We start from the raw sequence: 14,466 nt of genomic DNA, 5'->3' as shown, positions 1-14,466 counted from the left end.
TGTGAACTGGCTGAATCCCACCACTGCCCGCATGTAATGTTTAATTTGGTGCTTCCTTAGACTAGGTTTCTGCATTTTTTTAGTTATAAACTATGGTTTGTTAATAACTAGTACAGTTTCATTTGAACATGTTCTTAAGTAAATGGACTTCAGAGATGACATTATTAGTTTTTTTTGGTTTGTTTGCTGCGGCATTCTTCTTACTGCTACTTTAGATGTTGCTTAAACTGCATATTAAAGATAATTTCATTGACTACACTTTTTGAGTGTAATAATATTTAACTACGGGTGTTTTTTATTTTTTTGTCATCTTATTCCTCTTTAGTTATAAATCTTTTGCTTTAGTGTAGTATCCACCTGTAGTAGGTTAAATGAGTTGTATGGCTTTGTAAGGTCTAACATTTTTCCACTGAAATTTCACAGACTATTTATTTACTGAAATACATGTTTGAAAATTGAAGAAAAGACAATTTAGTGTACTTTCTTGATATTTCCATGAAAGTAAGAGATTTTCCTATTAATTTGATACCTGTAGGTTTACTCAGTAATTCTTGTTTTGTTCGGTTTATTTCTTGATTTTTTATCAACGTTTTGAGTGATTCATCCCATGCATTCAGAAATATATTATAGTTCATTGGGATTTTTTAGATTTTGTATTTAATATTATTTTCCTGTGTTTAGTTTTTGTGTTCTCAAAATATGAATAAAGTATCGATATTTTCATTTCAAGATATTTTATGAGAATCTAGTTGAATGGAATCAAAAATACAAACACCATTTGGTGAACAATAACACTGCTTCATAGTATCTTTGTTGAAAAACAGTAAGTGATGATTGAAAATGAATTTTTCATATACAGAAACTATAGAAATATATATTGAAAGGAAAAGATTTTTCAGGAAAAAACTATTTTCATTTGAATTATATGTATTTATATTATTTATATATCAGTTTACTACCTAATTTTCTAATCACTGGTTTTTAAGTACATTTTATAATTCTACATAATTTTTATGCGGATGAGAATGTAAAAGTTTTGTTATTTTGGAGTATGCATGAAACTTTTTATTGTTTTAGATTCATTTTTGTATATAGTTATTTTTTTTTATCGATTAGATCTACTTTGTTAGTTGTTTTTTTTTCATTGTTTAATCCTTTCCTACTTGGAGTAGTTATCTTAGTGCTGTATGATTTTTTCGTATATCTATATATATACATAGGGTTTGATAAGGCAACAGAAAATTCTCTAATTTTTTGGTATTAATTTGAAATAGGAAGGAATATTTTTAAAATGATACATTAACTTTGCTGAAATTAACTTTTAAAACCACAGATATCAAATGTAGTGGCTACTGAACTTTGTGAAACTCAACAATAAATTCTGTCCTTGTAAATAGACTACATCATCTTAAACCTAAAAAGCAATATATAATGGAAACAAACTATATTTTAAACCCAATAAAAGCTATTTTAAATAATTTTTTTCTTTGTATGCAAAACATAGATTATTATCAGTAAACGGTTGACTAGTGTCTCATTCTTTTCAGTGATTTGTGTACGTATTGGTACATTCCACACAAGTGATTTAATTTTGTTGGGCTTTGCTAGTTGAAAGACCTAGTCATAGTATCTAACAAGTTAAAGATTAAGTTTATCATATGTTGTTTACCCTAATGGTGAAAATGATCAAATGGGTTATCTTAAAAGAACTGTTCAAGCAGTATTTTTTCTGACTTGTTAACATGGTATCATTTAAGTGGAAAAACTAAAAAAAAGAAGAGAGAAAAAAAGTAGGTTGAATCTGATTATTTGGGGGGGGGGGATATTGTCAAGGTTAGTTTATGCTCATGACTAAATTATATTAAAGATGCATATTCATAGTGTTATAGAGGTGTACCTAAATTTAAAAAAGTAAATAAGTAATAGCAGACCATTTTGTGGTGTTGAGAATGCCAAGTGGGAAAGGATTTGTTTTTCTTCATTAAGAGAGAATTATTAATTAATTTTTTCCACTTAAATCTTTTTTTTTTCATGTGTATGCAAGATAATAATTAAGAAAATATGATAAACAGAGTTAAGAAATGTTACATTTCAATTAATTAAATTAAGTCTACTGTGTCTATTTGCATAGGTTTCATCCCTTTTGCTCCCAGGGTTAGGATATTTTTTATATTTTTTTTTTGACGTGACAGAATTGTTTTCTGCTTTCTTTTTTTTTTTTCCCCTTTAGCTGAGCCAAACCTGTAGAGACCTGCCTATGTTCGGCCTGAGCACTGTGAGTTGATGTACCACTTGAATAGTTGAACTCCTACCATTATTTTCATATATTCCACATTCCTTGCTCTTTTATCTCCTGTTTATCCCTGGCTACATGTATTCCACTTAATGATACTTGTAAATTGAAGTAAGAGAAATATGCTATTACAGTAGTTGTGATAGAAGTGAGGAAAACTTACTATTACAGTACATATAGTAAAAGTGAAGAAATCTTGGTATTAAAGTACCAGTAATAGAAGTGAAGAAAGCTTGCTATTATAGTACATGCAATACAATGTGAGGATAGTATTGTACTCTTTATGTGGGGTCCCTTAAAGTGTTTTGTTTCAAGAATAAATAAAACCAAAATTAAGAATAACAAATATTTTTATTTCTTGCTTTTTGAAGTTCATTTGTCATTCCGTATGATAGCCTACAGAGTTCATAATTCTTCTCATGATTCATGACATATGCATACTTTACTGATGTCACGACGGTACAAACTGCAATGTTAAGTGTCTTGTATGTGATGTCATTTTAGGGTCAACTGACTGACAGACAGCACACTACTGTATAGTGGTGCAACTTGTTAAAACAGGTGACCCCTCCAAGTGGCCTTCGGCCCATTTCTGGGAAGTTGAAGTGAGGAAAACTTGCTATTATAGTACACGTAGTAAAATTGAGAAAATCTTGGTACTACAGTACCTGTAGTGGGAGTGTAAAAATGGCTATTACAGTACCCTGAGCCAAAGTTTCTTATGGATATGGCTTTAAGGGCGTAAGATGTATGAAACTGGTGATGGTACTGAGAGATGATATATAATGAAGTTGTACAAGTTTTGAATAATGAACAAGAGTATTTCATCAGGATTGGATGTAGAAGAAAGATCTTAGTCCCATAATTGACTAGGCTAGTGAATAAATGGAAAAATGGTTTACCCAGACAAAAAAAAAATACACCTTTGGTGCTAAATTTTCTTAATTCTTTTCAAAAAAGTTCTCTTTATTTCACTTTATTGTTATTTTTTTGGTTCTGTTTAGTTTGTGTATGTAAAAATAAACTTTGTTAAAATATTTAAGAAGTAATGTTGCATTATGTATAGTTTAAAATGATATAATTGATTGTATGTGCAAAATAAAAAATATTTAAAAATTATTTTCAAATACTTGTTTAATACATGCATTGAGCTTGAGAAATAAATCACTTACAAACACAATTTCAATGAAACTAAACTATGTAGACTTAGTTAATCTTGATAAGAAATTAAGTTTTGTTAAGTTTAAAGAAGAATACTTTAAAGCTGTTAAATAACTAATATATTTTAAGCTGTTTCATCATTAAACTGAAATATTTGTTTAGTTTTTACAATGCTAAAGTATCGTTGGTATGCTAAGATAATGGAAAGAATATAAACTACTCTTATGTCAAATTGTTTAATTTTTTTTTTTGTTGAGATCCATGGTAACTCAGCTGCAATTAATTGTTTTTTGTGTGAAATTCCTAAATTAAAGCCATGTTAAATCAAGCAACAAACTTTTGATTGTTTTAATCTATCAAAGAGCTACCTGTAATACTCAGTCATAGTACAATGATGTATAATAAAGTTTTTTATATTTTAATTTTAAAGGCCTGCAATATATATATTATTAAATACCTGCAAATATCAAAGTTAAAATATCGCATTCCATGTTTTCCACAGTCTAGCAACCCTTAACTGTATTTTGTTAGTTTTCACCATTATGATCATACATTGCTAGTTCATTTGGTGATAAAACTATTAATTACAATAAACTTTATTTTTGTCTGAAACATGTGAAGGTGGCACTGTGTTCCCATGGAATGATAATGTTGTATTAGAAATTATTATAAAACACTACTTAGGTCTTTGCTTTAAGTATCTTTGGGTCTGTCTTTTGTTGTTAAAATCATTTTGTTTCTCTGTTGTATATGTTTGCAACTAAAATCTTGCATCTACACAAGTTTGTAGAATGGATTCCTGCTTTCACTAGTGAGTGAATTTTAAATAGTAATTTTTTTTATTATTGGTATCGTAGTTTATGTAATCCCTAATGATTAAAAATATTCAGAGAAAGGTAATTACAAATTGATCTTTGAAAAGAAAATACTTTTGTGAATGCTTTTACATGGAGGATTATTTTACAAATTTGAACAAATCTATAAAAGTACGTGCAGTAAGTCCTCAGTATTCATCTCCCCGTTATTTTGTCGTTGCTCTTTTTTATTGTTGACAAATATTAAATTAATAAATATAGTATAATAAATTTCATATTTAAAAATATGTAAAAATCTACAGTGTACTTTTAAAAAACTTGCACAAATGTTACTAAACAAATGCTATTGATAGGTAGGCTCGGTTGTAAACTAACACTAACGGGGCAATAATCTCGGCACGTGACAGCATGTGTGGTAAGAGAGTCAAGGACTTTGTAAAATGAGTTCCAAACCCCAAGTAAGTGGTAGTTCTTCCTACCACCTAACAAAAGAAGAGACAGAAAAAAGTGTTTGCTTAGATGTTAAATGTGTTGATGTGGTTTGAGAAGGGGGAACGAGCTGTTGATATTACTAGGATCCTAGGCTTGCCATCAACAACAGTGTGTTCCATTTGAGCAGATATTGACAAAATATAGAAAAATGCGGAAAGTGTTACATCATGAGATATTACTTTTATTACCAGACAACGTAGTGATATTATGGAAAAGATTATTAACTGTGGATTGACAACATGAAGCAACTTGAGTCGTAGATAACCTTGGGAATAATTTAGGAAAAAGCTCTGAGTCTGTATGAAGATTTAACGCAACAGGAGGGTGAAGGCTTACAAGTGGAATATTTCTCAGCCAGCTGTGGCTGGTTTGATAGATTTGAGAAGCACCACCACTGTCATCATCTTACAGTGTCAAGGAAAAGAGCAAGTACTGACAAGGAAGCAGCTGAACAGTATCAAGCTATTTTGGAGAGAAAAATAGAGGAAGGTGGGTACAAATCTGAACAGGTTTTTAATGTGGATGAGACAGGGCTCTACTAGAAATGGATGCCCAAGAAAACTTACATCTCCAAAGAAGAAAAATGAGCACCTGGCTTGAAAGCTTCTAAAGATCGCATAACCCTCCTGCTTGGAGGTAATGCAGCACGTGATTTTAAGCTAAAACCCTTGCTTATCCAGGTCTTTGAAGGAGTATTCAAAACCCCATCTCCCAATTATATCGTGCTTCAATAATAAAACTTGAGTAACTAGAGGAGTCAGACATAGTGGAGATGCTTGAGTCTCATGAAGAGCTATTGTCTAATGATGATTTAATTTTGTTGGAAGCACACCGAGTGAAGGAAGAAGCGAAGAAGAAATGTTGTAGATGATGCACCTCCCCCACATAACCTAAACACAAAGTTACTGTCTGAAGCATTTCAACACATTGAAAAAGCCATAGCCATATTCACTGAAAATGATCCAGCAAGAGAGCAATGTTATTTAGTGAACAAGCTTTTAATGGGAAACATAGAATGTTATAAAGAACTTTATCAACAGAAAAAAAGGATTCAGTGCAACAGACTCTTGACATGTTTTTCCAAAAAAAGGAAGAAGAGGAGAATCATGATGACCTAGTTCCACCTGTAGATGAACAGGCAGACACATCTGCCTGTTCATATAAGTGACTTCACCCACTCCCAGCAGGTCTTATTATTCAACCTCATCAAACATCTTATGTAAATGTTATGTATGTATTCTATTTTTTTTTATTATTAAGCCATTAAATAAAGATTTATGGATTTTCAGAGAAGTACTATACTATTTATGTGAAGAAATCTTGAACAAAACTCCCCAGGAACATAACCCCTACTATAACATTATTTAAATAGTAATATTGGCTTCACCATTAGTCGCTTCACTATAATCACAATGGAAAGTGAAGACCTCTTGTATAATATTTCACTGCAATCCACAAAATATTTAACTGCACACAATATAGTTTTATAAGTTTTGTTTTTTAAAACTGAGATTCTTCAGTTAACTGATAGTAATTGTTTTTAATTATTTAGATTTTGAAAAAAGTTTGTGTGTATCTTCTGTAAATTTCTTTTTTAATATTTTGAAACAAATTTTTGTAAAAATTTAGTTTTTATAAAATGAAAATAGTTATGCACTGTTCTGAAGATGTTGAGGGCAGTGAAATTGGTTACTTAGTACAACATTAAAGTACTACAACTTTACAACTTTTCTATGTATAAGCAGACATAAGTGTCGTTATTACGAGCATTGTACTTTTGTCCTACTTTTAGGCACCTAGCAGTCTGCTAGATTCCCTTGAACAGCATCTGGCAACATTAGAAGGAAAGAAAGCTACTCCTAGCACAACAACAGCAGGAATAGGGTATTGTATTTGGGAATGATTTTAACTGAGCTAATTAATCAAAAATTTCTAGCTTTTGAGCAGAATCTTTACCTGTAAGTGCTAAAACGTACTTTTACCATTTAATGAGCAAGATGTGGAAAATTTTATAGACTAATCTATGTATTTTAAGATAATTTTATATGATTTACTCTAAAAAATTATTTTTTTTATCAACAGTTCATGAAGTGATGTTATTCACCAAACAAGTTGGTAATTTTAGGGTTGGGCATTATAATAAAATGTCTTTACAATTATTGTCAGGAGGATTTTACTGTATATTAAAAGTTTGGCCAGTTAACGAAGAGATACTTCACAAATGTTTCAGTGGTGGATGATTTTGCTGTATAACTGAAAATTTTCAGAATGATTTACTCCATTTGTAGCCCATGCTGTTTTAGATATTTTGTTCAAAAACTTAATTTTTATCAAATCAAAACTTGTAAAAATGTGTCATAGGGATTATAATTTCTTTCAATATATACTGTTGGTTTGTTGCCAAATTTCTCTTTAGAAATAGTGTCTTAGTATCTTAATTTGGTTTGGTGTTCCAAAGCTATGCACCACATCTGTATTTTTCAGTATATTCACTTGCCTTCTTGCTTTATGTTTTAGCATCACAATTTTTTTTTTCTGTGTATTCATTTGGTTTTGTATCCACAGTCTGACATCACATCATAACTTAAGTTACAAAGTCTTTCGTTCCTACCCTTTATAATGTAATTAATCCTTTTGCATCGGATAGCTTAAAGTGCACATGTCACAACCTTTCACAGAGTTGCATTCAATATTTAATTAAACTACTTTATTATCAAAATGTACGAATAAACTTAACATCAAATTTTAATGTTATTTAAGTTTTAAGTTTTTAATTTTATAAGGAAATATTAAAAACCCTCAATCTACTCTAGTATGAGAACTGTAATATTTATTATATGTCTTTTCTATTCTTTAATTTATTTACCACCCTTCTGAGAAGCTTGGAATTCAATGTAAATATACTCATTATAGTATAGTTATTGCTCAACCAAAACATATATTTATAGTCTTCAGTTTTATTTGGTATCAAAGCCATAAACTAGCAAATGAGATCCCTCCCACCTATTCACATCTTCTTTCTCAAATTACAAATAGTTCTTTGACATTTAATATTAAATTATTTATAACTGATAGAAAGCCAAAGTTTCAATATATCAAATGACATACTTTATTACCTTGTTTTCTGCACAGATGATTGTTAGTTTTGTTACAAGTTCATGCTTGATTCCCATGGGAATGACATTGACAAACTTAGCTGAATTTCTAACAAGTCTTGTTGCACAATTAGAAAGCCAGAATAATTGTGATAGTTATGGGACACGTTCTGCTTTTTGCTTGTTATTATTTTGTGTTCTTTGGAGTATTTTGTAATTAAGTGAAAAATTATTTATTGCAATAGTACCATTAGTATGAAAAAATAAAAAGTAGGTTTAAATGTCATCAACGGTTGACAGCAAAAAGAAGGCCCAAGTAAGTGCTTTATTTCTTGTTTTTCATGTATATCATTTATTTATTGTTATAAAAGTTACTAGAATGTAAAAATTAGAAACTTTTTAGGTTAGATTAGGTAAAATAAAGATTAATAATAAAATATTTTCATGAGGAATGCTCGCAAGTAACCTGTATATTATGCAATTCAATAGGGTAACCTGAGCTGCATGTTCACCAAGTAATTTCAAATTTTATGGTGGGAATATTAGTTTAGACACTGTTCAAAGAGTAATAAATCAATAACATTTAAATATAAATAGATGTATATTATTATGATATTTAAGCTTCAAGTTTCGTGTTCCAATTTCAAGTCATTCTAGAAAGAAAAAAGGCTAATTTTGATTTTTTTAGGGGGGTTACGAGATTAGTCAAATTGATCAACCTCATATAACAGATAAAATGTAAATTTTTTTTAAAAATAAAACATTTGATTTTTGTTTAGGAGATTATGCAAATGAAATTTGAAAATTTTTCAGATGAAGAGAAGCATTCTTAACCTTAATATGAAATTAACTTTGCACTCAGAGCAGTCATTCTTCTGACACTATATAATTAAGGAGAAAGTTGTAGTAAATGCTTAATTAAAAATTCTGTTCATGAAAGACTTAAAGTTTATTGAAAGCTTGCCAAATCTTGTGAAGTTACAATAAGTACTTTCAGAGTTATAGTATGTACCCCACTGTAGTTGCATGGTGGTTACAAGGTTCTGTAAAATACAGGTATCCATCCTGATAGAGTTAAAAAGAATAATACACCTGACCACCACCACCCAAAGACAAGTGTTGCATTAAAAATATAATTTTCCAACCCCTATCCTTAAAAATATATTAAAATAGCAGTTAGAGCTAAACTTTCTTACTTATTTAATTCAATTTGCAGTTAATCAGCCAATCACTTCCTTTTTCATTTTTTGAATATAAATTGGGCTATCTGAGAGAAAGCCAGTTACTTAAAGTTAGTTATATCCAGGGCTTTTTTTGCTTGTATTAGCACTCAGTAATCGTAATGTATTAAATGTGTGCTATTGTGATACTTTAAAAAAAAAAGATGGCTTTGAGCAATTGGTTCTTTCTACAATTCTGGCACAAAAAAAAAACGACTGAAAATTAATTTTACAATGAAGAATATTTAATGAAAAATGCAAGAAATAAAAACTTTGTTGTTGGTTATAAAAAAAATTCTATAGAATTATTAATTATATAAGCCACAAAATCATTAAATTTTAATCTTTCTCTCAATAATGAAATAGTAATTGAAAAAAGGGATTATTAATATTATTGCAAATAAATGCTTTTTTTATTGTGAAACTGTCACTTTTACAGAGTTACATTCAAAGTTTAAACTACTTTATTATTGATGTATATCAATAAACTTGGCAGCAAAATGTAGGTAATAAATCAAATTCTAGTGTTTTATAAATTTTAAGTTCTTATTTTACAAGGAAACATTTAACAAAATTCTCCATCTTCTTTTGAGAATTGTGACATTCTTTTTAGTTTCTTCTCTTCTCTAATTTATTTACTACCCCATTGAGAAGTACAGAATTTAATGTCAGTTACTTATAACATAGATATTACTTAGGCAAAGCATAATTCTTATAGCCTTCAGTCTTATTTGGTTATGTAATCATAAACTAGACAATTGGACTCACTTGTCATGGCCACTTGTTACATCTTTTCTTTCACAATTTGCCAATAGATATACAAAGTTTTAATCTATTGGATGATGTACAGGGCATTTTCTATTTTGTTGTTTTGTTTCAAATTCATTCTCAAGGAAATTCATTGATGAACTTAATTTTTAAAGGCTCTTATCACTTAGTTAGACAAACAGAAAAATTATGATAGTTATAGGACATTGTTTTTTCTTTTTTGTGTTATTATTTTGTTTCTTAGGTGCTTTATTTAATTAAATAAAAAAATTAGTAGTACTATTAGTAGAAAAAAGTAAGCTTAAGTTTCATTCACAGTTGACCAAAAAAAAGGCCCAGAAATGTGTACTACATTTCTTGTTTTTCATGTTTATTCTTTATTTATTATTATAAAATTAACAAAAGATGTAAAAATTAGAAATTTACTAGGTTAGATTATGTAAGGTAATGAATAAATAAATAAAATTTCTTCACAAGGTATTCTTGAGTAGCTCATACAATTTAGTACAGTGATGTGAGCTGCATGTTTAATGAGTGACTTACAACTTGTGTGGTGGGATTATTAGTTAGACACCATTCAAAGGTCAATAAAATTAAGTATAAATAGATGTACAGTGTTGTGAGCTTTAAGTAATTTAGGACAAACGATTGTGGTTTCCTGTTACAATTTGCAGTTATTTTAGAAAGTAAAAAAGGGTAATTTAGATTTATTTTTTTGATTTTATATGTTGGTTATGAGGTCGGTCAAATTGACTAACCCTGTATAGAGTTATAATAGAGAAAATAACAAATAAAATTGTTTCTGAGAAAAAAACGTATGATATTTAGTTAAAAGGTTTTATAGTTTACACACATGAAATTGAAAGTTTTGGATAAAGAAAAGTATTTTTAATCTTAATATGAAAATCACTTTGTACTCCGAGCAGTCATCACTGACTCTATGTATTTATAGACAAATGTTTAGTGAAAATATTTAATTAAAGATTTATTGTCTACAAAAGACTTGTAATATTTACTGAAAGATTGCCAAATTTTGTGAAGCTACATTAAGTACATCCAGAGTTATTGTACATGTACCTTCATGGTGACATGGTGGTTACAAGGTTATGTAAAATACGCAAACCCTTTGCAGAAGTGTTCAAAGAATTATGAGGGATAATGCTGTTAGGAGATAAAAAACCAAAAATCTAAAAGTTAAACTTGTATTGTTTTTCCCAAGTTATACTGCAGAGTGCAAATTTAATGTAGTTTCTCACCTGCATTATTCCTAGTTACCTGTATTATTCTAAGTGACTTTCATTAGTTCTTGTAACCTGCATAAATATAACTTTTATTTATAATATCTAATCAAGTTTTAGCTGTGCATATTTTGTGATCACAGCAAAGTTATAAGTTGCCTGAAAAGTCTACTCAGAACAAGTCTAAAGTAAACCAAACACATCTCTGTGTTGTATGAAAACAAAAGCTGGTGTTCTAAAACATCAGTTTTGTAATATTCTTCAAGTTAGATCTTCAGATTTACAATGCTAAAATCATTCACAAAGAATAAATAATGTCTCTTAAGTGTTCTGTATCATTTATTTGTAAGTATCAGAAACCTGTGAAAAAGCTAGATTTGGTATAAGCCACCCTTGAGGGTGAAGAGAATCAGGCTGACTAACATTCATCTGGCTTTATAACCCTGGTTGCTGGTCAGATGTTTTTGAAAAATTAGTTATTCATTGTTAAGGGGCTGATTTATTTCATATCATATAGCAGGGACCTTCTGATTATAACAGATGATATGTGCAATATGTATGTGTCAAGAAGAATTGGATTCCTGTCTGAAGTTTAGCCTGTTCTTGTATCTTGTATGAATTGTCCATTTACCTGTTTATATTTTTCTTTATCTTCAATACTTTAAATTTGATTTTAATCCTAGAAAATGACATTTTATTTTATTGAAAAACACGATTAAGTTCAAAAGTACGACAATTACAGTGCTCACTTTTTTTCCTTTTACTACACACACACACACACACACACACACACTCACTCATTCACTCACCAACCAAACTCTCTCGCTCTTATGCCTTTGCTAGGATATGTTTTCAAGACATCAAGACTGACTATCCATAGGTTTGTATGACTGCCTACATATTAGCTATGGCACCCAGCTGAGTGCATCTTGATCTGAGAGAAAAACTGCACAATTAAATGAAAAACATTATAAAACTTCGAAGTTGATCACTAAAAATTTTATATATTGAATTTTATAACAATGATTTAAAAATTTGTAATTTTGATTTTAGGTTGGTTAATTTGAGTATGCTCTGGAAGACAAAATTAAGGTTTATGAATTTCTTGAATTTTGTTTCTGAGCACGATATAGTCTCCAAGAAAAGAGTGAAATAGTTTGAACAAAATGACATCAATTTGGAACTTCAATAAAAATGCAATTTTATTGATTTCAACCCAATTACTGTTTCTTCACTTCAGCTGTCATAGTGTGATGTGGTTGTTTATAGCTCAGCTCTGAGAAATCATAGGATAGTAACATAAACACATAATGAAATCTGTTTTTCTATTCTTTTCAAGTATATATGCTAGTATGGTTTCCAGTATAACCTTGCATAGAGATCGGAGTAATAATATCTAAGCTTGATTATATGTACTTTAAATTTTTATGCTAACAAGATTGCTGTTTGTTAAGCTGTGTTTACATTTAGGCCTTATCAGCCTAAGTAACTGCTTGAATGGGCAAAGAAAAGTGCCAAAACAAAATATATATAAAAAAAAAAGATATAAACAAATGTAAAACGAGTTTAAAACTCATTACATATATTAAATGAAACCTTCTAAGTAGTAAATTTGGTGTGGTATAAAAGTTATTTTTATTGTATGTCAGTGATCATAAACAACGAAAACTGTATGCAATGTTTTTTTTGGAATGAAAACAAATAAAATTTACAGTTTTATAGAATAAAATCTAATGGAAAGTTTTATAAGAAGGCAAAATGACATAAGATTGGTATCTATAACAAAGGTAAGCATATTTAATATAAGTATAAAAAATAAGATTTTTTATTTTATAGAAGATGAATAATCTTTAAAAATTGCATCTCAAATTTAAAACAATTTCATCCACTATTTTTTTTTAAATGAATTAAAGTAAACTGTACAATAGGTGTGTCAAATCGGTAACCTAGGTGTTTGATAGTTAATTATAGAATTTAATTTGACAGTATAGTCTCATTGTTTGTGAGGTGCACTTTTTTTATTTTACAATTACGTGAATTTGTTTCCTACTGATGCAGGTACAGTCTCGATTTTAGTAGTGTTTTCTGTCTAGTAATAGCAATATATGATGTTTTTTTTTCCCCATTTTGTTTTATCACTGTATGCCTTTACTTGAGTTTGAACTGTATTTGAAGATCATCATACCATGAATAGTAAAACTTTTGATTTCTTTTATTTTTAGATTTATTTCATTTTCCACAGCTTGAATTCTGCATGATAAAATATTCTTGGTTTTATTTCATGATATTTTTATTTTTTGCTTCCACCATTACCCTACTTTTTTTTCTTACTGTCCTTTTCCATTTTACCCCTTTCTTTCCCAAATTTTCTTTCCCATTTTAGGTTAACCACAAACCTCCAAAAAGCAATCATCACTTTTTCATCCACTAGCAGTTCATTTGGAACAGCTGGAGGTCAAGAAGTCAATGAGTTAAAATCAGATGACCAGCTTCTTAAGGTTGTTGAAGAAGAAGCAGATAATATGAGTCAGCAAAAGGTATTTTGAACAAAAGTCTTCAGTCTCTCTCAAATACTTTATTAGGGAAATTGTTACAACCAATCATCATCCAGGACAGTGATGCAGTTTTATATACATCTTACACAACATAACTGGTTTTAATTTTAAAGTGAACGTTTACAAAATCGAAAGTTATGATGTTTGCTTTCTAAAAAGATTACACAGAGACTAAAATAAGATTTTATTTGATCTTGAGAATGTCTATCATTCTGCTGTACAATAAACCCACCTGTATGAGAAGGGTTAAAAGTTGTTACTGTTATGACAATGTTGTAACTGCGATACTGACTGACTTGGGGACAAACAGAGAAATAAAGGATTTGACTTAGATGAAGTAGACTGACATAGGGTCAAATAGAGAAATAAAGGATTTGACTTAGATGAAGTAGACTGACATAGGGTCAAATAGAGAAATAAAGGATTTGACTTAGATGAAGTAGACTGATATAGGGTCAAATAGAGAAATAAAGCATTTGACTTAGATGAAGTAGACTGACATAGGGTCAAATAGAGAAATAAAGCATTTGACTTAGATGAAGTAGACTGACATAGGGTCAAATAGAGAAATAAAGCATTTGACTTACATGAAGTAGACTGACTAAGGGTCAAATAGAGAAATAAAGCATTTGACTTGGATGAAGTAGACTGACATAGGGTCAAATAGAGAAATAAAGCATTTGACTTACATGAAGTAGACTGACTAAGGGTCAAATAGAGAAATAAAGCATTTGACTTACATGAAGTAGACTGACTAGGGTCAAATAGAGAAATAAAGCATTTGACTTACATGAAGTAGACTGACATAGGGTCAAATAGAGAAATAAAG

At 29.6% G+C, this 14,466-nt stretch overlaps 1 protein-coding gene across 6 annotated transcripts in view; it reads left to right on the top strand.

Annotated features, from left to right (window-relative positions):
• The window catches only part of LOC106459060 (phosphatidylinositol-binding clathrin assembly protein LAP-like), a 95,987-nt gene that overhangs the window by 48,265 nt on the left and 33,256 nt on the right, over nt 1–14,466 (top strand). For 2 of the 6 annotated variants that reach the window (XM_022385460.1, XM_022385455.1), the window contains exons 10-12: nt 2,231–2,275; nt 6,554–6,645; nt 13,466–13,619. In XM_022385460.1, coding sequence (XP_022241168.1) covers nt 2,231–2,275; nt 6,554–6,645; nt 13,466–13,619 — 291 coding nt within the window. The remainder of the gene's footprint in view (nt 1–2,230; nt 2,276–6,553; nt 6,646–13,465; nt 13,620–14,466) is intronic. The other 4 variants (XM_022385458.1, XM_022385457.1, XM_022385459.1 and 1 more) reach the window with 4 other exon arrangements.

Source organism: Limulus polyphemus, unplaced genomic scaffold (genome assembly GCF_000517525.1).
Source record: "Limulus polyphemus unplaced genomic scaffold, Limulus_polyphemus-2.1.2 Scaffold553, whole genome shotgun sequence".
Classification (NCBI taxonomy): domain Eukaryota; kingdom Metazoa; phylum Arthropoda; class Merostomata; order Xiphosura; family Limulidae; genus Limulus; species Limulus polyphemus.
The sequence above is the reverse complement of the archived record's forward strand: the minus strand, read 5'-3'. Positions and strand labels throughout refer to the sequence as shown.